The 27,082-nt window shown below is 43.4% G+C and overlaps 1 protein-coding gene and 1 non-coding gene across 2 annotated transcripts in view; both read right to left on the bottom strand.

Moving 5' to 3' along the window:
• Positions 1-27,082, bottom strand: part of PIWIL4 (piwi like RNA-mediated gene silencing 4) — a 400,590-nt gene that overhangs the window by 188,057 nt on the left and 185,451 nt on the right. Inside the window, exon 9 of the mRNA XM_073612470.1 lies at positions 9,157-9,274. Within this exon, the coding sequence (XP_073468571.1) occupies positions 9,157-9,274 (118 nt within the window). The remainder of the gene's footprint in view (positions 1-9,156; positions 9,275-27,082) is intronic.
• LOC141130683 (5S ribosomal RNA) lies at positions 17,780-17,898 on the bottom strand. Its single transcript, XR_012242454.1, has one exon. It is a non-coding gene; the product is annotated as a 5S ribosomal RNA (ribosomal RNA).

Here is a 27,082-nt window from a genome sequence, read left to right as displayed (position 1 = left end):
TCCAAACCCAGGAGCCCCATCCGGAAATACCAAAATCCAGAGAAAGTTGCAAAAGCAGTTTTCTCCACTCAAAATTAACACTCCACAGTCCTGCACTCTGCAAGAGTGCAAACCCTGTGTCCTTTTCCTGACCAACTTCACAGTGACAGGGGCTCATCCTGTTACACTTCAAAGTCCCATGGAGATTCTTGTCTGCTTGTGTAAATTATAGTAGGGATGATGACACCCCGTATGTATTTGTGACGGGAGTCACTTTGGGTGGGGGGCTCGTGGAACCCAGAAACCCTTGGGAAGGTTGGGAAACGCTTGTTTAAGCTCCCCTTGCACCTCCTATGTCTAAGTCACCCTGTGCCCCTATTAGAGACACAGGGTGACTTAGAAATAGGAGGCGCATATGGAGCTGAAATAAGGGTTTCCCATCCTCCCCAAGGGATTCTGGGTGCCACGGACCCCCCGTCCAAAGTGACTCCTGTCACAGTATTGTATTGCAATCACAGCAAACCACTTTCTCATCCAAAGCCAGGCCCCAACCTTTTTTACCCACAGCAGGGCCTAATCATGGGAGATTGGGGGCCATTGTGGAATTTTAGTCTCATGACATGTTCTAGAGCAACCACACAAAAATGAAGAGCAGAAAGTAGCTGCTGCAAATACTCAGGTAAAGCTCAATTCTGGAAAACAGGGTCATGTTGTTTGTTTATTGCCCTAGTCCAGTTAACTTCCGTTTGACATACTGAAATAATGAGCGCTGGTTGTAGGGCTGGACCTGTTAAAGTAAAGTGAACCTTTAACAGTGTCTCAAACATTCAATCTGCAGAATCTTTGAGAGAAGGAACATTTTTAACAGGTATAGTGAGATGTTTGTTTAAGACCGAGACACCAGGATAAACTACAATAGACCACTGTTTAGTGAACTCTTTTTCCACTGGATAGAGTTCAGCAAAGATTTTGGGAGCAGTGAAAATCCTTGCCTGAGTGATCCTGCCATCATACATTGTACATTCTATCTGTTCATGAACAAGAAATGTTTTTGAGGGTTTTAGAGGTCTCTCTGTACTGAAAGGGGCCTAAGCGAGACAGACGAGAATTAAGCTGCAAAATGAAAAGGCTCATGGACATGGGACCACTATTACTATCAAGCCAATATGGCGAATCATGTTCTGAAGCTGTGAGTTTAACATTCATCAACACTGCAATGTATCATGCCTAGTTTCTACAAAGTGCAGATGCATCTAAGGTTTATATGGTATCTCCATAGGCAAGGCTTTTACAGGTTAACCATTTAGAATTAAACAGGAGGACTGGTGCTAGAATTATTATTCTCGCTCTGATGGTTGCTGCAATATCTTACATGTGTGGTGTGATCACCATATACAGGTGCACATGGCACCTACGTATGAGTTTACCTTTATGCGTGAGCACAGGGGTGCTTTCATTTTTTTCTTTATTTCTTTTTGGGAAAATTACTTTTTTACACTTTCTCTTTAGTTTTTTGTTATCAACTTTATTGCTATCACACTGGATAAACAATAGACCTTGTGATAGCATGGGCAGTGACAGATACTCTTTACTGAGAGATTTGGAGCCTATTAGATGATTAGATTAGGAACCCCCCTTCTTCCCACCCTGTCAAAAGTGATCAGGTGGCTGTATAGCTTCAGGATCACTTTTACATTAAAGAGTGTTGCTGGCTTTAAAAAAGCAATACCAGGATTATGGCTGCAGCAATGATCTTGGTAGAACCATTGAAACTGAGGACGTATAGGTATGTCCATTTGTGGTTAACTCGTTCCCGCTGGGCTTTTCTCCATGGGGCTGCATATATGTGTACTTTTCTTTTGTGCTGGGTCTCGTACCAATGGTGGTCACCTGATCACTTCTGAATGCCTATCACAGTGATCAGTCACTGTGCAGCTCGCCCCTGTGTTTACTTCCTCTCCTGCATGGAGAGAAAGTACATTGCATCTTTCTCTACTTGCAGGAGAGGGAGCTATAAACAGACCAAAATGTGTATAAAAAAAAGAAAAACATTTTTAAAAAATAAAGAAAAAATCAAGGATAGATCTAGGTCAGTGCCATGGTTAGTGTTATGCAGCATACACACGGACAGACTTTTCGACCGGACTGGTCCGACGGACTTTCAATGGACTTTTGATGGACTTCCAACGGACTTTTTAACGAACGGACTTGCCTACACACGATCACACCAAAGTCCGACTGATTTGTACGTGATGACGTACACCGGACTAAAATAAGGAAGTTGATAGCCAGTAGCCAATAGCTGCCCTAGCGTCGGTTTTTGTCCGTCGGACTAGCATACAGACGAGCGGATTTCTGGGTCCGGCAGAGTTACGACGTAAAGATTTGAAGCATGTTCCAAATCTAAAGTCTGTCAGATTTTCGACTGGAAAAGTCAGTTGAAGGTCCGATGAAGCCCGTCGGACCAGTCTGGTCGAAAAGAGTAATTTTTCTCCTTCACTGATGTGCACTGATGAGGCTGCACTGATGGACTGCACTTATGGGTACTGATTAGGTGGCACTAATATGCCGCACTTATGGGCACTGATAAGTGGCACTGATGGGCATTGATGGGTGGCACTGATAGGCGGCACTGATGGGAAGCACAGATAGGCGGCACTGAAAGCCAGCACTGACTGGCATCACTAATGGGCACTGATTGCTGGCACTGCTGGCGCCTTGTTACCTGTCTTGCTGTCCCCTGCGAGGAGATGCCGCTGATCGACTCTCCTCGCCACACACTCTGTCAGTGTGAGACGATAAAAGCCAATTACCGGCACATCTGTGTTTACATGTGACCGGCTGTGATTGGACACAGCCGATCACATGGTTAAAAAGCTGCGTTAGCGGCTCTTTAAATTGATCGGGGTCCTAGCAACACGGCGTTGCCGTGATCGCCACGTGCCCCAGCGGGAACGGCCATTCAGGTGCATCGTCATATGACGTCCACCCAGAACGAGAGCCGCACTGTCCCTCCGTCATTTGACTGTGGGTCGGCGGCAAGTGGTTAAATTCTACCACATGTGCATGACTGCTATAAACACAATGGGTTTAATTTACTAAATCTGGAGAGTGCACAATCTGGTGCACCTTTGCACACAAACAAATCAGCTTCCAGGTTTTTTTTTTTTTGTCAAAGCTTAATTGAACAAGCTGAAGTTAGAAACTGATTGGATTCCATGCACAGTCAATCAACAACCCCAATGCCCTTTTAAATATTGAGTGTTTTTCTCAAAATGCTTGCATTTTTGAAGTGTTAAAGCGCAAGTCCCTTTAAAACCTAACTAAGCTTAAAACTGTCCCACCCCTATTCCAAGCTCTATACTAACTACCCTGTAAAGGAAAGATGCTTATACCTACCTTATCTAAAAGCTTTCCTGTCTGGTCACGTGATCTCCCCAGCGGCTTTAGGGGAGAAGAGCCTGAACCGACAACAGCCGCAGAGCCTGTACGATGATGTCACCTACATACCTACTATGGGGCATTTGCTGTCAGCTGTTTCTCCTCTACCCTGAAGCCGGCACTGGCTAGCCGCTTTTTCTCTGCCTTCTGGAATATCCTTTATTATACTTACTCCTGCTCAATTTAACTGTTCACTGATGCTGAGAATTTCAGAATCATGGCAGCTTTACCCCATTCATGGATTTATTGCATGCATATAATCCATGTTTTGCTGCTAATTGCTTGCCAGTAAAATTTTCCAGAGTTATTTCAAGCTTCTGTTTGTCTTTCTGCCAAACAATACACTTTTTATAATCATGTATATTTTTTATGCCAGGGCCGTCCTCAGATAAATGATCCTTGTGAGCGCCTGAACAGCTACAGCAATGTTATTCATATCTTCTAAAAAATGTTCACCTCGCCTGTCTTCACTTCTTGAGGAGTCTGTTTTTTGGACTGAATCTCTGCCGCTCTACCTCTAGGGGCATTTTCCCCTCCTGCTAGCAACACTCAGATGCAATGGGACAATTTGGAGAGCTTTAACCTCATGATCAACGTTGTGCTTTTATATCTGTCAATGGTAGCCACCATGTGAGTATTTTTCAGACGAAAATGTCTTTTCCCAGTGATGTTATCTTTGCTTTTTGTCATGCCTGTTTTTACTCTTTGTATACCATATTTTTCTGATACTCTGTTATAATATTACCAGATGTTACAGCTTTTTTCTGACTGTCCTCTGAAGAAGGAATTAAATGTATATTCTGAAACATGTTGGGATTTCTTTTGCGGTTATGGCCACTTACTATGAGATTAAGTGTGTCATAGAATTCAGCTGTATAATATCCATATATGATTACCATTCATGTATAGTAAATGTGATATTCTCGTCTCTTGTTAGATGTTTTTTGATCAATAAAAGTTGTACTTTTTATTATACTTCTTTACGCATCTTTCTGGTTTCCAACATATGCCTATAAAGTCCCAGGGGACATCTCTTTGTTTTTCTTTCTCTATTTAGGGATGTGGCTATGGTTCCAATCATTTGACTATATAGTTGGCATTCTTTCTTAAATCATTTTGAAGCAGGCACAGGGAGCCAATCATGTGACCGGACCAAAATGCTCTTAGATTAGGTAAATATAAGCATCTTTCCTTTAAAAGGTAATTAGTATAGAGATATAATGGGGGTCGGAGCAGTGCTAAGCTTAGTTAGGTTTTGACCAGACTTCCACTTTAATAAGATTATAGATTGTCAGTGAAAGTAAAGTGGAGTTTCTTCTTTAACCTCTTCAGGACCGCTCCCGCCCACATTGTACTGCGGACAGGTGGCTCCTACAGGCAGAGCGAGGTATCGGTACATTGCTGGCATCTTCTGGGTACAGGGCGCGCAGGTCCTGACCAATAATTTATGGCTGGGATCTGATCTACTTTGTCCAATCACGGCCCAGAGTCCTGTGTTGTTTGAGGGAACAATCTCGAACAAAGTGATTTTCAGTAAATAGAAGCATATAATACACACGTTAACACTTGTTACGCACACATTTAACCCCACGATGTTAACTTCTTCCCAGCCAGTGTCATTAGTACAGTGACAGTGTATAGCATTATCAATGATTACTGTATTGGTGCCACTGGTGATGTCAGTGGCAGTTAGTCAGTTCCCACCCAGTGTCAGTTTAGTGTCAGATTTCCCACCACACTATCACAGTCCCCCAAGTCACTGATCACCGCCATTACAAGTATAAAAAAAGAATTAAAAATTCCAAAATATATACCACAGCAAACCATGAATATACAATTATTGGGATTTTTTTTTACCAAAGACATGTAGCAGAATACAGTTGTGCTTATAAGTTTACATACCTTGGCAGAAATTATGATTTCTTGGCCATTTTTCAGAAAATATGAATGATAACACAAAAACTTTCATTCACTAGTGGTTAGTGTTTGGCTGAAGCCATTTATTATCAACCGACTGTTTACTCTTTTTAAATCATAATCACAACAGAAACTACCCAAATGACCCTGATGAAAAGTTTACATACCCCAGTTCTTAATACTGTGTATTGCCCCATTTAACATCAATGACAGCTTTTTTGTGGTATTTGTGGATGAGGCTCTTTATCTTCTCAGATGGTAAAGCTGCCCATTCCTCTTGGCAAAAAACCTCCAGTTCCTGTAAATTCTTGGGATGTCTTGCATGAACTGCACATTTGATATCTCCCCACACTGGTTCAATGATATTGAGGTCAGAAGACTGAGATGGTCACTCCAGAACCCAAAACATCAGCGATCCACCTCCGTGTTTCACAGTAGGAATTGTGTACCTTCCATCATAGGCTTTGTTGACTCCTCTTCAAATGTAGCTCAATTTTGGTCTCCTCACTCCAAATGACTTTGTTCCAGAAGGTTTGAGGCTTGTCTCTGTGCTGTTTGGCGTATTGTAAGCGGTACTGTGGCATCTGCGTAGTAATGGCTTTCTTCTGGCGACTCGACCATGCAGCCCATCTTTCTTCAAGTGCCTCCTTATTGTGCATCTTGAAACAGCCACACCACATGTTTTCAGAGAGTCCTGTATTTCACCTGAAGTTATTTGTGGGTATTTCTTTGCATCCCGAACAATTTTTGTTGTGTTCTGAAATTTTAGTTGGTCTACCTGACCGTGGTTTGGTTTCAACAGAACCCCTCATTTTCCACTTCTTGATTAGAGTTTGAACACTGCTGATTGCCATTCTCAATTCCTATCTTTTATATACATTTTCTTGTTTTATACAGTTCAACTACCTTTTCCCGCAGATCCTTTGACAATCTTTTTGCTTTACCCATGACTCAGAATCCAGAAACATCAGCGCAGCACTGGATGAAAGATGGATAATAATCTAGGCAGGGGAATTGGCGCTGTCCAGCTATATGTGCATAGAAGAATATAAAACTTCTTTGAAAAATAAAATAAAACGGAAATACTTTTAAAAGTGGTGATGTGTGTGAACAGTACGTGACAGGAGCTGTGGTGTACCAAGTACAAACAATACCCTTAGTAGATAATAATAAAGTGCAACGGGCTCCTAATAATAAAGAATGTGCCTTAATACCAATTTCTCAAATGCCCATGTGTGCGTGAAGAAATATACCCCAAATGTAAAGTGTGTAGAATACAACCAATATCCCTAGCAGAAAAAGCAATAAAGTGCAATAGTGCTTTTAGACAGATATGTAAATGTGCCTTGACCTCAAATAAATCAACTTCCAAATAAGTATAAAAAATTAATATAAATTATGCCCCGTGGATGAACAATTGTGGCAATCTAAATAATATTGACAAGTCAGGTAGACAATTATAGCATAAAAAATGAAAGAAATACCAACAGGTGTGCATAAAAATGAAAATTAGAAATATATATAAAAAATGTGAAACATAAATGTCCAAGTTCCAAGTCCCAGAGATGTGTCCTTATGATGGAAAAAACGTGATCTCCGCTTTAACTGATATAGTCCCCGTCCTCCACTACACCCCCACTCGTGCTTGCACTCACCGGACTACCTCACCCCTGCAGGGGTAAAGGCATGTGTGGAGAAATCCCGCGGTGGCGAGTCCAAGGAGCGTTCCTCCGTCCAGGGGTATAGTGTCCTTAGTGATATCCCCGATAACAGACATCCATATAAAATGAGGAGGAAGGAAACTTCATAGCGTAACTCCACAAAACGATTTTATTACAAGTCCTCCTCTGGCCAAATCTGAACTATTGGGGCTAACTTCAGCAGGATAATTTGTAGAAGGAAAAGAAGGAGTCCAAATGCTCTGTAGAGTTTATGAAACCGTGGTATGGTCAAAAAGTAGACTGCTTTTCGACCATACCACGGTTTCATAAACTCTACAGAGCATTTGGACTCCTTCTTTTCCTTCTACAAATTATCCTGCTGAAGTTAGCCCCAATAGTTCAGATTTGGCCAGAGGAGGACTTGTAATAAAATCGTTTTGTGGAGTTACGCTATGAAGTTTCCTTCCTCCTCATTTTATATGGATGTCTGTTATCGGGGATATCACTAAGGACACTATACCCCTGGACGGAGGAACGCTCCTTGGACTCGCCACCGCGGGATTTCTCCACACATGCCTTTACCCCTGCAGGGGTGAGGTAGTCCGGTGAGTGCAAGCACGAGTGGGGGTGTAGTGGAGGACGGGGACTATATCAGTTAAAGCGGAGATCACGTTTTTTCCATCATAAGGACACATCTCTGGGACTTGGAACTTGGACATTTATGTTTCACATTTTTTATATATATTTCTAATTTTCATTTTTATGCACACCTGTTGGGGATTTCTTTCATTTTTTATGCTATAATTGTCTACCTGACTTGTCAATATTATTTAGATTGCCACAATTGTTCATCCACTTGCGGGCATAATTTATATTAATTTTTTATACCTTTTTGGAAGTTGATTTATTTGAGGTCAAGGCACATTTACATATCTGTCTAAAAGCACTATTGCACTTTATTGCTTTTTCTGCCAGGGATATTGGTTGTATTCTACACACTTTACATTTGGGGTATATTTCTTCACGCACACATGGGCATTTGAGAAATTGGTATTAAGGCACATTCTTTATTATTAGGAGCCCGTTGCACTTTATTATTATCTACTAAGGGTATTGTTTGTACTTGGTACACCACAGCTCCTGTATTGTTCACACACATCACCACTTTTAAAAGTATTTCCGTTTTATTTTATTTTTCAAAGAAGTTTTATATTCTTCTATGCACATATAGCTGGACAGCGCCAATTCCCCTGCCTAGATTATTATCCATTTTTAGATATCACTTCGGTGATATTCATTTATTAGGGGGGCAGCAGTCCCTTTTCTTCCTATTCCTAAGCGCGGAATTACTGTCATATATACTGGATGAAAGATGCAAGGGTCTGTCAGGAGTCCAGAAACTCATTGACCTTTTATACACACACAATAATTACAAGCAAACAGATCACAGGTGAGGATGGTTACCTTTAATAGCCATTCAAACCCCTTTGTGTCAACTTGTGTGCATGTTATCAGGCCAAAATCACCAGGGTATGTAAACTTATGATCAGGGTCATTTGGCTAGTTTCTGTTGTCATTATGATTTAAAAAAAGTAAACACAGTTGATTGATAATAAATGGCTTCAGCCAAACACTAACCATGAGTGAAAGAAAGGCTTTTGTGTTATCATTCATATTCTCTGAAAAATGGCCAAGAAATCATTAATTCTGCCAGGGTATGTAAACTTATGTGCACAACTTTTTTTTTTATTGGATATGTTTTATAGCAGCAAGTAAAAAAAAAATATATATTTTTTTCATTTTCAGCTTTTTTTCATTTATATAATAAAAAAATTAAAAACCCAGTGCTGATCAAATACCACCAAAAGAAAGCTTTATTTGTGTTAAAAATATATATATATATATATAAATTTAATTTGGGTACAGCGTTGCATGACCATGCAATTACTAGTTAACGTAGTGCAGTGCTAAATGGCAAAAAATGGCCTGGTCAAGAAGGGGGTAAAACCTTCCGAAGCTGAAGTGGTTAAGCATTGCAGCATTACTGGGAAATGAATGTAATCTTTCCTGGCACTGTCTTGATACAATCCAATTCACAGTAATTTCTTATGGAACTCATGTATTGGGAACAAGACTCTCAGACTATGAAATGGATTACCCTTCAATGTTATTCGCCAGGCTCTGCAATCTCTGCTGCCTGCGTTCTGGATTTACATGAGTCTCCATGGCCAGGTCCTTCATCAGACGGAAGTCAGTAAGGGCGCGGTTTGACAGTCCTAGTAGTAAAACAGACAGGACACAATTACTACCATTGCTCACTCGTAATGACTTTCAGCAAGTTTCACTTTCTCAAGGGCTAAAAAGAACAATCTGCTCTATCTAGGACTTTCTTTTCAACTTTGCTAAAGTCAGAAGGTCCACTCAATTTACCAAAATTAAAAATTAGATAACGTTTTTTTACAGCCAGATAGAGCAGGCCTTACAGAATGGGTGGCACTACAGTCTCTTGCCACATATTCAATGCAACATGTATGCATGTAATGCTACAGGATGACAGTCAAATCCTTATCTTGTAGTCTGGGGGGGGGGGGGGCATAGCTTTATAGTAAGAAAAAGAAAAGAAAAAGAATGTTACACTGCCACCTACATGAAAAAAATAATACTATAGTGATAGTAAATTGAAGACCAGCCCATATGAATGTATAATCAAAGACACCCCTCCCCCCAGGCACACTTGCTCATATTGAAGTAAGCACATAGAGAGAATAAGATTTTAAGTGTATCTATACCCACAACAGTAAAATCAATCTGTATATGCAGTAAAGCATGCTTGTTATACTCACTGTGGATCTTGAGGGGTTAATCCTCTGCACTGTGTAAAAAGACTGTTCGATCCTGTCTTCTCTGAACCTCCCCTTCCTCCACAGTCCCCAATCCATCTCCTGATAGAACAGGGCCGTAGGAGGCACTCTGCACATGCTCAGTTTGGTGTGTATTGCTAGAGAGTTTTTTTTTTTTTTTTTTGGGAGAGTGCATGTGAACAGCACAGGGCCAGTCAGCACTGTCCAGAGGGTCGGGGCTCATGCAGCCTCATAGGACAGTCAGATGAGAATGAAAACTCCTCCTACAAGCTTTAACAAATGCTTGGTCAGACACTGATAGAAGTCACAAGACATAACTGCTAATGAGAAAAGGTATTTAGCAGTTTATATTTACTAAAATAATTGCATTTTCATGTGCTGTGTACTTTGGGAGACCAGCTATAGTGAATACAGGGTCCTGGGTTTAGTAACACTTTAAGGGGGTGTCCATCAATAGGCCTTAAGTAACCCAAGTAAGTCCTTATGCACATGGATGTTTATTAGCTTAAAGGTCCTCAAGCATAAAATTCCTGGCTTTCCTAAACCTGGGGAACCACAAGTGTTGCGCACAGCTGCCAATAAAGTAAAGTAAATGACTATACATGACCATACTTGTGTAAATGATGATTGATTTTGTATCTGCATTTGTCCGCACATGCATGTATAGTGAATTTCCCCAAATGAGAATGTGGGACATTAAGCCCGGGTTCACACCTATGCGAATTAGATGTGCGTTTCCGCACATCTAATTCGCATAGCAGGAGAATGTGACTGGCTCCCTATGGAGCCGGTTCACATATCTCCGGGGCGGCTGCGGTGCGCACTGCACAAGAACGCTGTGCGTCTTTGGCTGCGTTTCAGGGCCGAATTCAGGCATAGAATCGGCCCTGATTCGTCCCTGAAATGGTGAACAGGGACGCACAGCGCTCCTGTGCGGTCCGCAGCGAATTATGGTGTGAACCCGGGTTTAGGGAAATGCGCCTTAGACACATGAGTGGGTAAACACAGCTGTAGAAGTGATCCGCATGGCTGTGTACAGCTAAAATGCTTTTTTCTGTATCATCCACTTAGGGACACAGCTTGTTAGATTGAGGCCTTGCAACATCCAAAAACAGTCCTAAAAGAGGGGAGAGTGACATCAAAACAACACAGGGGAACCAGCCCAACAAGAAAAATCCCAAAACAAAAGGGAAACCAAAGGCATTAACTATCCACTTTTAAAACCTTTCAGTCGAAACTAACTTATGCAGGGGAAGACAAAGCACTCTTGTAGAACTTGAGTGCTCTTGTAGACAATGTCGCAGGCTTACCGTTCTGAGACAGAAGATTGATGATGAAATGCTTTACATGGAAAAGGTAACACTTTATCTTACACAGCTCATAGGCCTATACAAAAACCTATCCAACCCAAATGGGAATGGTGGATCTGGTAGCCTGAGAACATCGTTTGGGACTTTCTGGAGTGACAGAGCGAATCAGTCTGCCTAAAAGAGGCACTGACAGAAAGGTAAACACTGGCCAACCCTCATCACATCAAGGCAATTCAGAGAAATCTCCTAGGGGTGACCTACAAAAATGAATCCATAATGCCCCAGAAGGTGGGTCTAGTGAACTAACGACAGATAATTTGCTCACAACTCTTGGATGTTAATGAGAAGCTTTGATTACTCCTAGAACCAGCAACCCTTAAAAGACTTAAAAGACCCTTAAAAAAAATCGATCCCAACATAGAAGACTGATGTCCATAGTGACAATCTTTCAATGTAAGGGAAGCAAAACCCTGCCCTCCCACAAATAACAGGGACAGAAGTCAGGACAGACCTCTTGATTTGATTATGTAATCAGATCATCTTTTGATGGAGGATACTATTAACCACTTGCCGACCAGCTCACGCACATTTACGTCGGCAAGTTGGCTCGTTCCCACAAATCGACTTACGGGTACCTTGGCTCCATTAAAAGCCATTGCAGGCATGCGCCCGCTGCAGGGAGGGACACCCGATGCACGTGGCCAGCGGTCGCGATGTCCGCCGGTCACTCGCAATCGTGGGCACGAGAGCCAGAATGGAGATCTGTGTATGTAAACACACAAATCCCCATTCTAACAGGGAAGGAGAGACAGATTTGCTGTTCCTAGTAATTAAGAACAGTGATAAGTTTCCTCCTGCAGTCAGTCCCATCCCCCCACAGTTAGAAACACTCATGAGGGAACACATTTAACCCCTTGATCGCCCCCTAGTGTTAACCTCTTCCCTGCCAGTGACATTTATAAAGTAATCAGTGGCTATTTTTAGCTCTGATCGCTGTATAAATGTTAATGGTCTCAAAAAAGTGTCAAAAGTGTCCGATTTGTCTGCCGCAATGTTGCAGTCCCGCTAAAAAACGCTGATTACGCCATTACTAGTAAATAAAAAAAAATAATAGTAATAAAAATGCCATAAATCTATCCTCTATTTTGTAGGCGCTATAACTTTTGCGCAAACCAATCAATATACGCTTATTGTGATTTGTTTATACGCTCGTTTATAGCACAAAAAATAAAAAACGTAGAGGTGATTAAATACCACCAAAAGAAAGCTCTATTTGTGGGAAAAAAGAAGATCAATTTTTTTTCTGTACAGCGTCACATGACTGCGCAATTGTCAGTTAAAGCGACGCAGTGCCGAAGCCCAAAAAATGACCTGGTCATTAAGGAGGAAAATCTTCCGGGGCTGAAGTGGTTAATCACAGTACTTGCAACATTAGAGTCCTTGCTAAAACAACTGAAAAATCAATAAATGGATATCCAATATGATACAGTCTTATGCATTGGAAAAGGGACTAGGGTAGTGAAAGGATAGAAACGTCACACTCTTAAATCCCAGTCAAGGTTCATAGGTGCACTCCACACATTCAAAATCCCAAGTGTTGTTATCACTACTTGTCACCGTCACTAAAGCAAAATGCCTGCTTACCAGGTTGTCAAACCTGTAAAGAAGGTCAGCAGCACCTGTGGCTGATTACCCTGCCAGAGCCTTTGAACTGCAGTAAATTTGGCACACAGCGGTCCTGTGAGTGCTCCCTTCTGTCCTCTCACTTCTGCTATCCACGGATATCCCACTCAAAAGAAAGGAAGCTCCACATAGTGTAAGATCCAACAATTTTATTCCGAAAAGTTTAAAAAAGAGACAGCATCTCTCTGTTACATAAAATAATATACCGGCCAGTACAAATAAAATGTTCGCCCGCACTTCCGTGACTTCGTATGTCAAGATGACGTCAGCACGTCGTCCGCTCTACTAGTTTCGTCACAGATTGACGTCGTCCTGGGGCACAGGCGACGTACTGCGTCATCGCCTTATATATGCAAACAAACAAACCAAGCCTCATTTTGCGTTCCGAGGACTTAATGGAGGAACTAAGCCTCTAATTGACCATATAGGGCAAGCCTCCCTATGAAAGTAAACTGGACGCCTCTCGTATAGTATCTTTTGCTGGAATCAACCCCCCCTAGCAGATTACACTACTAACGGGTGCATATCCAGCATAAAAAAATAAGTTAAACTAAAAATTGAATGTGCATAAAAGAGCACCAAAAACGGACAGCATCAGAAATCCCTTCACAGGTACTCCAATGCTACCCTCTTATGGACCGTCCCACCAATTACATCCAGAGACTGCTCTATCATTAAAAGAACAAGAGAAATTGCATTGGAAACCGGAAGTTTCAGAGGAAAGTCAGGCAGGAGACACTCTGGCACTGACTCCGCATAGAGATCCGCCTGACACCAAGTCAGATGGCCAGCATAGACAATAAGATATATATATATTAAATATATAATAATTGTGTAAATATATATATCAAAAATAAGAATTAAAAAAGATATCTACTACTCAGCAATATGGAATTGTTATTAAATTCGCAATCATATATATATATATATATATATATATAAATAAATAAAAAATATGTAAATATGCAATTTATACTCAGCTGATGGTCATCTATATTATACTTTCCTACCCTGCCTGTTATTGTACAGTAGCATCTCTAACCAGGGTCCAGGTTAGTCTCAGGTGTACAGACTAACATAGGAGTTTTACATATAGGTTACATTAATAACAGCAATCATTCTATAAATTACTTACAAAAAATACTGTTAAGATCATAGGAGTTGTCTACAAAAGCGTTCACATCAACGTAGAGAAGCAGCCCACTTTATAGATTAATTTCATCTCAAGTTGTGAGATCCCCCTAATTAGTGAACCCCCCTCCACGATGGGGTATATCCATCGATACCAAGAAAGATCATATTTTTAGGAACCTTATTATGTACCAAAGCATAATGTTTTGAAACAGAATGCTTTAGAAAGCCCTTCCTAATGTTATTAATGTGCTCATTAGGTCTAACTTGTAATGCCTGCTTGGTCCTGCCCACATAATGAAGTCCGCAGGGACATTGTAACAAGTAGACCACCCCCGTGGTAGAGCAGGTAATAAAAGGTTTTATTTTAAAAACACGTGACGAACTAATGGCTATGAATTCTCTACTGTTTGTGTGTCGACAGCCATTAATGGCACATACTTGGCATTTCCTACATAAAAACCAACCAAATTTTAAAAAAGGGAGTGGGTTTAGATGGTAGGTTCAGTACACTAGGGGCAATCTTATCCTTCAGTGAAGGAACCCCTCTAAATAACACCTGCGGCCTTGAGGGTAAGGAAGATTCAAGTATCTTATCATTACAAAGAATGTGCCAATGTTTCTGGATTAGCTTCTTTACCCTCCAATGCTGTATTGAATAACTAGTGATAAAAGGTACGAAGGGCTCAGTAGATCCCTCTGCAGCTTCCCCAATAGTTCAAGTTCTCAGCAGCAAACTCCTATCAGTCTGCTGTACCTGATCGACTATCTCATTAAGGGAATTGACTTCATATCCCTTGTCAATTAATCTTTTAGTCAATATTGTTGCTTGTTCTTTGAATTCCTCAACTCTGGTGCAATTCCATCTTAACCACTTCCCATCCAGGCTACCAAATGACAGCTGACATTTCTCTCCTACATGTAAAATTCATCATTTAAAATTACATAGAATCCCCAAACATTATATATGTCTGTTTAGCAAAGATCCTAGAGAATACAATGGCAGTCGCAACTTTTTATCCCGCACTGTATTTGCGCAGCAATTTTTCGAACACGTTTTTTTTTTTGGAAAAAAAAATTTTTATGCTTTAAAAAAAAAAAAAAAACATTAAAGTTAGCCCAATTTTTATGCATAATGTAAAAGATGAAGTTACGCCGAGTAAATAGATACCTAACATGTCACACTTGAAAATTGCACACGCTCATAAAATGGCGTCAAACTTCGGTATTTAAATATCCCCATAGGCAACACTTTAAATTTTTTTACTGGTTACATGTTTTGAGTTACAGAGGTCTGGGGCTAGAATGATTGCTCTCCCTGTAACGTTTGCGACGATACTTCACATGTGTGGTTTGAACACCGTTTTCATATGTGGGCGAGCACACGGGGACAGGGGCACTTCAATATATTTTTTTTTTATTGTTAATTTTACTTTTTTTTCCCCACTTTTTAAAAAATAAATAAATTTGATCACTTTTATTTCTATTGCAAGGAATGTATCGCTAGTGAGATGTGGGGTCAATAAGACCCCACATCTCACCTCTAGGCTGGGAAGCCTGAAATCAGAAAAAATAAACGATCTCGGCTTCTCAGCCGAGGTGGCGCCATTTGTTTGAATGCAGAGGCCGGGCGTGACGTCATAACATCGCACCTGGCCTCTGAACGATCATAGAGACTCCGGCGACCATCTGGTCCACCGCAAATCTCTATGATCACCATCCGGGGCCGCCGGATCCTGTCTCCAACTCACCGATGGAAGCGGTGAGTCGATAAAAGCACCGGAGGGCCATCCCCTATCGCCGCCTGTAAGAACAATCAAGCGGTGGAACAGCCGCTATGATCGTTCTTATGGTGTAGGGAATCGCCGGCTGAAAATGCCGATATCTGAATGATGCCTATAACTGCAGGCATCATTCAGATATACCCGCACAAAGTCAAGGACGTCATATGACGTACCTTGGGCGGGAAGAGGTTAATCTAGTATACTGACCCTTAGGGACGGCACGTTTTATGGTGGCAACTGTCTTGGGATCGTAAGCATTCCTATCAGTGGGTTTAAAAAAGGTTGACGTAATTAACCCATCAGGCTCAAATCTGATCCTTAGATCCAGGAAATGTACCTCCTCTCTGCTGGCCTCATAATTCAATACAATGCCCCTATTGTTATTGAGGACCCCATAAACTCTCTTAAGCCTTCCTCCTCTCCATCCCATAGGAGGAGGATGTCGTCTATATATCTTGCCCACAACTCCAGTCTCCGATGGGCATAGACGACATCCTCCTCCCACTTGGCCATAAAGAGATTAGCCAGGCTGGAGGCATATTTGGCACCCATGGCTACACCCCTGTCCTGGTGGTAAAATGGATTCTCCCACTAGAAATAGTTATGTGATGCCGCAAAACAAAGCAGCTCCATAATAAACTCTATCTGTTGTCTAGACAAACCCAGGTCTTTGTTAAAAAAATATTCTACCGCCGACAGACCCATTGCATGCGGTATGATTGTGTACAAAGATGTTACATCAGCCGACACAAGCCACATCCCTGTCCTAGTATGACATTCGGACAGGATATTAAAAATGTGATGTGTGTCTTTAATATATGATGGCAACCCCTGGACCAAGGATTGCAGAAAGCAGTCGATATACTTGCCCACCCGGGACGTCACGGAATCTATTTCGCTCACTATCGGGCATCCGGGGGGGGGGGGGGGGGGGGGGGGGGTTGGCAAGTCAGACTCTTATGTATTTTTGGTAGGTAATATATCACAGGTGTGCGTGGAGCACCAGGGATCAGAAACAAACTTTCTTTTTTTATTAATTAAGCCGTCTTTGAAACCCTTAGAGATTCTATCCAATTTAAGTTTGTATTCCCTAATGGGGTCCTTCCTCAACAATGTGTAGGTCTCCCTGTCAGCTAATATACGTTATATTTCTGTAACATAATCCCTTTTGTCCAGTATGACAATCCCGCCCTCCTTATCAGCGGGGCGGATAACCAAATCCTTATTAGTACATAGCTTATCAAGTCCCAACTCCAAATCCTTCTGCATCTTAGTTTGTATCTTGTGTCCAATCCCTTAGCACCACATCCCGAAACACACACAGACAGAGCGAGTCCTCCTGGAGGATTGAACAGAGAGGCGTTCCACACATTTGAGTGGCGTACCCCATCCACGGTCGCTCTATTTCCTTTGAAAGGGTTTGAGAGAAGGTAATGCTTGATGTTTACCTTACGGACATACTTGTGAATATCCATATAGGTTTGAAATTTGTTCAGTCCACATGGAGGAGCAAACTTCAAACCCTTGTCTAAAATTTTAATCTCAGCATTTGAAAGTGTTAGTGTGCTCAAGTTACATATTCCATCTTCTTTTACATTTGTTTCTTTTTTTTGACTGTATCCTCCTCCTCCCTCTAGTTCCCCTATTTGTTCTATAGGTCTTTTGACCCCTTGGGTGGGTCAAGGTAAAAGCAAACTATTCTATTCCCTATAGTCATATGGGTATAGTGGGTCATGATTTCTTCTAGTGTTCCCCAAATCCATTTCCCTCTGCATACTACGATCCATTCCCTTGTAGCTCCAATCGTTATTGTAACTAATACTGGGTTCGTAATGATACCCAGGTCTATCCCTATTATGTAAGGGAAAAAATCTATTTTGGGTCGGAACATTATATTGAGAAACTTGGGGTCTAGTTTACTGAGGTTGTGTAGGTGGCTATCCCTGTCTCTCTTGGTGCCGGTTACCATTATGATTTCCTCCTCCTCTCTGTCTTTTTTTTTTTTTCTTTTCAGCCTACAGCACCTGGTATTCCCAGGCAGTCTCCCATTCAAGTACTAACCAGGCCTGACCCTGCTTAGCTTCCGAGATCAGATGAGAGCGTGCGCATTCAGGGTGGTGTGGCCGTAGGCTCCTCTGTCTTCTAAAGGGGGGTCTATACAGGGATTTGCCTGATTGATAGTTAGTCCTTGGTGGGTTACTCCCCCTCATAGGTGACCTATAAGAAACTCTCCTCCCTGGATTTGACCGGTTTTTAGGGGTACGTTGGGAATTAGAAGTTCCTCCACTCAGGGTATCCATACTATTACTACTCTGGGTGTTCTCTCTGTTCATTTGGTTTTCCTTTTCCTGTTGGTTAATGGCAAGTTTTTTCTGCCACTCAAAAACATAACCTGTTTGATAGTCTCTCCTGTGTCTCTGTTAAAATTTTTTTTCTTTGTTTTTTGATCTTTTTCTTCTTTCTCAAGATGCTTGTGGAAATTTACCGAACATTCTCTATATTCATCACTCCCTTTAAAGGGAATTAATTTCTCCCTTATTTGTTTGGTTTCCTCTTCGAGACGCACCAATTTGTCTCTTTTCCTTTGGGCGAGGAAATCCAGGAACCTGTTTCGTTAAAGTATTTGAACAATGCATTCAGGTCTGTTTCACCCTTCTGGGGACATACATCCCGTCTCAGACTACGGGGGACCATAGTCCCCTGGATATATCTTTCTAAAAAAGCAATATCTTATAGGGTATGTATCTCTGAAGTGGTTAGATTTTTTTATCTCATGAACAAACCACTAATAACACTTACGTTATTAGTGGAAATCTCAAAGACTCCATCTGTGTTAATTACACGAGTCGCCCTGTACTCAAATATATCCATATTATTTTGAGAGGGTATAGCACAGTTAATTATATATCATATGCAGGAATGTTTGTAGGGGGAAAGAACCGCGCTTATAAAAAATTAAATAGATGAGGGAAAAGATTATATGAGAATAATAAGCAGCAACTCTCATGTGTGATATCACAATAAAAGCATAAATTAAAAAAAACAGAGTCGTGCATAACATTTGAGACTGCATAATGTTCATAGACATATATATATACTATATTGCAACATTAAAGTCCTGGCTAAAACAACTGAAAAATCAATAAATGTATATCCAATATGATACAGTCTTTTGCAGTGGAAAAGAGACAGATGCAGGACTAGGGTAGTGAAAGGATAGAAACGTCACACTCCTAAATCCCAGTCAAGGTTCACATATTCAAAATCCCATGTGTTGTTATAACCACATGTCGCCGTCTCCAAAGCAAAATGGCTGCTTACCAGATTGTCAGACCTGTAAAGAAGGTCAGCAGTGCCTGTGGCTGATTACCCTGCCAGAGCCTTTGAACTGCAGTAAATTCGGCACACAGCGGGTCCTGTGAGTGCTCCCTCCTGTCCTCTTCACTTCTGCTATCCACGGATATCCCACTTAAAAGAAAGGAAGCTCCACATAGTGTAAGATCAAAAGATTTTTTTTCCGAAAAGTTTAAAAAGAGAGAGCATCTCTTCACCCCGGAAGTGCGGGTGAACCTTTTATTGGTACCGGCCGGTATATTATTTTATGTCGCAGAGAGATCTGGCAGACGCGAGTGAGGAAAGGCCGATCAACGGCTCTTCCTGTTTACACTGTGATCAGCCGTGATTGGACATGGCTGATCACGTGGTAAAAAGTCTCTGTCAGAGACTACCTAAATCGGTGTTGCGGTGTGTCATACTGACACACCGCAACAACGATCGCTGTGATGCGCGCCCCCGGCTTGTTAGCCTGAAAGACGTCCGGTCAGGTTACCACAATCACTTTGCTGCTGTCATTTTGCTATATGGCGGGCGGCAAGTGGTTAAGGACCTTGGACTGTAAGCTCCTTAAAGACAGGAGCTGATGTTAATGTACAGTATGGAAAGCTCTAAAGTAAATTGTCGGCACTATACAAATGCCTGTAATAAATAATAGAAATGGTGCAAGTTAAATATTTTCCAAAAATTGTATAACAAACACAGTCTTCCAAAGCAATAGAAAAATGAATGAAAATAACAATGAAAAGTACCTAACGAGGTTCTGCCTTGTCTATGATTCCAACAGAGTCCAATCAATGTAGCAAAAGTCCGATTCTGACAGAGCCACAAGCCATCAGAATGACTCTCTTCTTATGTGTGCTTTTTTGATGGAAAATGGTGATTTTTTTTTTTTAGCTATACATGCAGCTAATAGATTGCGAGCAGATTCTACAGTGTATGGTGAGCGTTACAGAACTCAGGACATACTTCGGTTTTCAATATTACAGTTCTATCCACATAGGCTGTTATCTAATCACTCAGCTCCTGCACTCTCTCCCAAATGGATGATCTATAGCTGCGTATTTAGAGAGAACGGTATTTACTGATTGCATTGGGCAAACCTGCACCTGATGAAGTGGGTGGTAGTGATCTGCTGGAAGGGGAAAGGGCAAATGCAGGGTGTGTGCTAATGAGGTCAGCTGGTAAACTTCTCCTGTGTCACGCCCCAATGTCTATCCAGGAAGTAATGGAGAAGTATTTTTTTACAGCCAGATGGACACAGAGGTAAGGGGCGTGCAAGATAAATAGAAAGCTTTTTTTATTTCTAAAAAAGAAGTACATTAATTGTATATTGATACAGAGGGGACCTGGAATTTAGAAAAAAAAGTAAAATTATCCTTTAAGGAAGAAGTAATGCCTGGCTGCTAGTTTAAAAAAGCATGCACACATTGTTCCTTTCAGTCAGTCCAGAATAAAGGGAATTATCTGGATCCCCCTTTAGAAAAGGCCAGTGAGAAACAGCCTCACCTATAGTCAGTTTACACACACAGCCTCATGAAAATGAAATCCTTAAAGCGGAGCTCCACCCAAAAGTGGAACTTCCGCTTATCTGATTCTTCCTCCCCTCCGGTGCCACATTTGGCACCTTTTCAGGACAGAAGTCTGGACCCCTCCTCCTCCTTCCCCTGCTGCTTGGACCAGTAAGAGAGCGCAGCACGCAGTAGGGAACCGGCTGTGAAGGCGCAAGGCTTCACTGCTGGGTTAGGTTACCAGCAATGGCGCCGGTATGACTCGTCAGCCGATGGAAACATCAGCTGGGATGTTGACATCGCTGGATTCCAGGACAGGTAAGTGTCCTAATATTAAAAGTCAGCAGCTACAGTATGTGTAGCTGCTGACTTTAAATTTTTTGAGGGGGAGGTCGGAACAACTCTTTAAGATAGCACAAAGCCTGCTAGTCACTCACAAAAAGTGAATATTCAGAGAGGGAGACAGGAGAAATACCTCTGGTCCCAATACCTCTGCAATGAATCCCCAAACAGAATAGCCTGACATGAAGTGCAGAGTCCTGTGTTAACTGGAACACAGATGGGTTGTCACTGCTGCCTGCTAGACCAACGCAGAGAGAGATTGCCAGTGTATCTAATGAATTGGGGAAACCTGCACTCGTCCTCTAAGGAGTGTTTAGCTTCAATTTCTGCTGTAGATATTAGAATAATCCTAGGCTTCTCACTATCAAAGAAGGTGTTAGGGTTCACTGGCCTACAGTATTGACGCACTAAGGTATGTGTTTCCACTTTAATGCAATTTTTTTTTTTTAATCTGAACTGGCAACGCATTTATGTGGTCTACTAATGTTAAATATGCATTTACCATGTCCATTTAAATTGTGCATTTTCAATAATGCATATATTGTTACTTTTTTTTTCTTTTGGTATGTTGGCAGTAGATTGTATTAGCTGGCACCCACCCAAAACTGTGCTACCAAATAAAGGAAAAACATATCAGACACTGCTTGGCACCCAATCAGTTAATTATCAAATTACAACCTACTTATAATAGACTGACAAATTAGTCTTGATGTTGAGTGGGCGACTGACAGCATTGCTGGCATGTATGCAGTGTCTATTTTATGAGTGTTAGCTAAATATTTAATGACACAAACCTTCTGGCTGTGCAGTGTGTCAACATCTTCTGTGCATTAAAGAGATGCACAATAAACCATTCATTAGTTGAATCGCAGCCCGGTAGTCCTGTGCCAGTAGAAATGTTTTAGGGAACTTGACTGGCAAAGACATACTGAAGTTCTGTCAAGAAAATTATGTCTTGCTACACTCTATAATGAAGACCAAGACTGTCAAGAATGGAAAATTTCACTGGTCCTTAAATTAAATCCACTATTTTGAACTTGGCCATATGAAGACAGAGGCTTGTTTTATCTGAGATAAATAAAAACTTCAAAGTTAAACCATGTAAACTGTAGCTTTTGAAAATTTGGATTTTTGCTTCACCTGTAAAACCCTTTTTTATTCGTTTTAGTATACTCAGCCCACCTTTCTCATTTTGTTTCTAACTCCCTTTTACAAAGGGTTATACCTTAACCCCTGCCCCCTTTCCCAGTTGAACGACTTACATTATCAATGGTATTTTTGTCTGTGATATAAAATTATTTTCCTTATTACTATGTTGGAGTGGATGGTTGCTCCACCCTGCTCCGATAATGTAAATCATGGCTCCTAACTATGAATTATAACCAAAAAAGGATGTGTATTGTATGCTTGTTTAGCCGCTTGCCACCAGCCCACTGTCAAATGACAGAGGGACAGTGCGGCTCTCGTTTTGGGTGGACGTCATATGACGGTTCCCAGAATGGCCGCTCTTGCGCCCCCCTAGGACACGGCGCGACCACGATCTCTGTAAAGAGCCAATGACGCAGCTCTTTAATCATGTGATCGGCTGTGTCCAATCACAGCTGGTCACATGAACACACAGAAGTGCCGGTGATCGGCTCTCCTCGCCTCACACTTACAGAGTGTGTGGCGGAGAGCCGATCAGCGGCATCTCCTCACAGGGAACACCCGGACATGGGGCTTAATAATGTTTGTATATCTAATCATGAGTAACAAGGCAAAGTTAATACCTCAGAGAATGCTGTGTAGGCTTAGGGGGAGGCAGGGTCTAGGAAAAACTCCCAATCCTTCACTGATTTATTCCATGAACAAAGTGTAAAGCCGATGGATAAAGAAAAACTGATGTGCATAAAAAGCAGTCAGTGGCTGAGGTATCACAAAATAAACCCTCAGCAAGCCAGCTAGTCTAAAGAGACCATCCAATAATCTGGCAGTCTACAAAAAGCAAGGGAAGATATAAGCAATGTATAATTATCAAGAAATCAAAATGACTTCATAAAGAGTATCAGTTGCTGCTTAGTTAAAGTTTTTACCTGCACCAGTTGGATCTGTAATATCCTGTCTCCCAAAAAGGTTACTGCTGAGTGTGAGCCAGGCGAGATTCCCCATATATAGGGAGGACTCACCTGACAAATACCGCCACATGACAGGTGAAGGTGATGGTAATCACCAACACCTGTTTGATGCTGACAGAACGGTCCCCCGAGAGCGCGGCGCACGGCGCCAAACCCCTTCCCACAGCTACAATGGTGACGTGGGTGGAGTGACATCATGCGTCGCTGTCAGGAGAATTAGTAGACCAGACTGTGTGGACTGCACAGAGATAACCCAAAACGCATGTAAAGTGAATAATGATATTTATAAAGATAAATGATAAATAAGAAAATACAACCAACCAAACAAACCCACCAACAACAATATATACAGCAAGGGGCAGTACCAGAATCACAGATGTCAGCCAGGCCAGGGTCATACACGGCAGGTCAGCAGAAGGACAAGGGATGTTTCATAAGCGTAAACGTTAGCCAGGCCAAGGTCATAAACAGGAAGATCTGTAAATGAGGGACAGGGAAACAACAGGACAGAGAGGGGATGGATCGGGCTGAAGGGTACAGGAACCCAGAAGGGTGACCGGGTCAGGATAAGCTCGGGAACAAAGTCGGATGCAGGCTCAAGATCGGTTAACAGGCGAACAAGGTCAGGGCTCAAGGAGAGAGATACCAAGGCAAGCATGTGAGGGCTTGCCGGGTATTAATAAGGCTGCCAATAATTGACCTCACGTAACACATGAGCGCAGAAGGTGCTGTCTGCTCCACACTGCTGGAATACACCCGCTGGTGGACACCGGTACTACGGCCCAAGGATCCAACAGCGCCACCAGCAGGTGAGTCGTCTTATTACAGGTCTTAGATGTTGGAAGACACCCGCTGGTGGACACTGGTACTGCGATCCAAGAGACTGACAGCGCCACCAAAAGGTGAACCTTTTCATGACAGTCACGCTCCCACCGACACGCATGCGTGGTCATCCGGGGAACCGCTGTGTTGGAGAGGAGAGGAAGAAGAATGGAATACCTCCCTGAGACAGCTCTGCGCCAGGACATGCAGCAGTCTATCAACTAAACAGCCACGATGGATGGGGCATAGATGGAAACAGGGAGAGACAGTGGCTTCAATCAGCTCTCAGAGCTCTCCTCACCGAACTTTATAAAGTGTAATTTCAGCTCTGCCCCCTGTTGTATGATGTTTCAGACAAGCTTTAAAAAAAAGGTGAGTCCTCTTATTACAGGTCTTAGGTGTTGGAAGACACCCGCTGGTGGACACTGGTACTGCGATCCAAGAGACTGACAGCGCCACCAACGGGTGAACCTTTTCATGACAGTACCCCCCCCCCTCAAAGGAGCGGCCTCCGGATGCTCCAACTAGAAGTAATTGTCCAAAGTTAATGGCCTCACACTAAACAGATGAGGGCAAGTCAGACTGGGCATCGGGTACTTCAAACCGGACAGCGGGCACATCAGAGCAGACAGCGGGCACATCAGAGCAGACAGCAGGCACATCAAAGCAGACAGCAGGCTCTGGGACGTCGAGCTGGGCAGCAGGCTCTGGGTCGTCGAGCTGGGCAGCAGGTTCCAGGTCGTCGAGCTGGGCAGCAAGCCCTGGGTCATCAAGCTGGGCAGCAAGCTCCGGGTCATCGAGCTGGGCAGCAGGCTCCGGGTCATCAAGCTGGGCAGCAGGCTCCGGGTCATCAAGCTGGGCAGCAGGCTCTGGGTCGTCGAGCTGGGCAGCATGCTCTGGGGTTGTCGAGCTGGGCAGCAGGCTCTGGAACATTAGACCGAACAGCGAGCACCATAAAGGCAGGCCGGATCACAGGCACTGGCTCAGTGGGCTGGGTAACGGGCCCCGGCTCAGCGAGCTGGACAACGGGCACTGGTTCGGCAAGCCAAATAACGGGTACTGGCTTAAAAGGCCGAGAGACGGACTTCGGTTTGGCAGAATGGGTAACGGGCACCGGTTCAGACTGGGTAATGGGCACCAGTTCAGACTGGGTAACGGGCACCAGTTCAGCAGGCTGAGACACGGCCACCGAAACTTCAGGCTGAGACACGGGCACCGAAACTTCAGGCTGAGAAACGGCACCGAAACTTCAGGCTGAGATACCAATATCATGACATCAGGCTGGAAGGCAGGCAATGAGACACCAGGCTGGAAGGCAGGGACCAGGATATCAGGCTGAAAGGCGGGCACATCAGACCGGAAAGCGGGCTCATCAGGCTGGAAAGCGGGCAAATCAGGTTGGAAAGCAGGCACATCAGGTTGGAAAGCAGGCACATCGGACTGGAAAGCGGGCACCGAGACATCAGACCGGGCAGCAGGTTTTGGAACTTCAGGCTGTGCAGCAGACACAGGCGCTGGCACATCAGGCAGAACAGCAGGTGCTGGCACAACAGGCTGAACAACAGGTACATCGGACTGGACAGTAGTCACTGGAGCGTCAGGCTGGAACATGGACACTGGGATGTCAGGCTGAGCAGCAGGCACTGGGACCTCAAACTGGGCAGTGGGCACAGGCATTGGCACAACAGGCTGAGTAGCAGACACTGGCACATCAGGCTGGGCAGACAGGAACACATCAGGCTTGGCAGCAGACAGGAACACATCAGACTGGGCAGCAGACAGTGGCACATCGGACCGGAAAGCGGGCAAATCAGGCTGGAAAGCGGGCACATTGGACTGGAAAGCGGGCACTGAGACATCAGGCCGGGCAGCAGGTACTGGAACTTTAGGCTGGGCAGCAGACACAGGCGCTGGCACATCAGGCAGAACAGCAGGTGCTGGCATAACAGGCTGAACAACAGGTACATCGGACTGGACAGTAGTCACTGGAGCGTCAGACTGAACCATGGACACTGGGATATCAGGCTGAGCAGCAGGCACTGGGACCTCAAACTGGGCAGCCGGCACAGGCATTGGCACAACAGGCTGAGTAGCAGACACTGGCACATCAGGCTGGGCAGCGGACAGGAACACATCAGGCTGGGCAGCAGACAGGAACACATCAGGCTGGGCAGCGGACAGGAACACATCAGGCTGGGCAGCGGACAGGAACACATCAGGCTGGGGAGTGGACAGGAACACATCAGGCTGGGCAGCAGACAGAGGATCATCAGACTGGGAAGCGGGCACATCAGACTGGAACACTGGCAGCAAAACTTTAGGCTGGAACATGGACACAAGGTCATCAGACCGGTCAGCAGGTACTGAAACGTCAGACTGGGTAGTATGTACTGGGACGACAGACTGGGTAGCAGGCACTGGGACGTCAGACTGGGAACCAGGCACTGGGACATCAGACTGGGTACCAGGCACTGGGACGTCAGACTGGGTAGCAGGCACTGGGACGTCAGACTGGGTAGCAGGCACTGGGACATCAGACTGGGTTAGCAGGCACTGGGACGTCAGACTGGGTAGCAGGCACTGGGACGTCAGAATTAGGTGGGTCATCAGGCTCAACTGGCGTGAAGGTAGACTGGGGCAGGTTGGTCAGTGTGGACGTAGACTGGGTTACTGGCAGAATTGTGTGGGTTGGAAAGAACTTCCGTTTCTTTTTTGGTTTAGCCACTGTAGCTTTGTAGGTAACTGCAGGGCTGTAAGAAAAAGATGTAACTGGGCAAAAGGAAGACCAGGGAATAGTGGCTGGAGGAGGGTTTTGTGGAATTGTTACAGGTGGAAGAAGAGGCAGGTGGATTGAAAGTAGGATAGGTGCTTTGAGTAGAGACTGGGTAATAGTACTTGGTGGGAAGCTGTGTGTACTGGGCTGTAGCTGAGGTTGATAAGGGTTATGGGGAGATAGATTCTTGGGAAGGCAGATGACTAATGGCAGGGCTGGATTGTTGTGGCTTGGCTAAATACAAGAGATCTGACCATACCTGTAGCACAGGTTGAACAAAAGTTGGTTCACATACAGACTGTTTAATCAGAGATTGTACTGAACAAATGCAATCAAATAACACCTGCTGGGGACAAGAGGAATAATGTTCATCAAAAAAAAGGGATCATCCTCTAACAGCCATACCAGGGATTCAACTTG

This window comes from Aquarana catesbeiana, linkage group LG02 (assembly GCF_042186555.1).
Source record: "Aquarana catesbeiana isolate 2022-GZ linkage group LG02, ASM4218655v1, whole genome shotgun sequence".
Classification (NCBI taxonomy): domain Eukaryota; kingdom Metazoa; phylum Chordata; class Amphibia; order Anura; family Ranidae; genus Aquarana; species Aquarana catesbeiana.
This window is presented reverse-complemented; position numbering and strand designations above follow the sequence as displayed.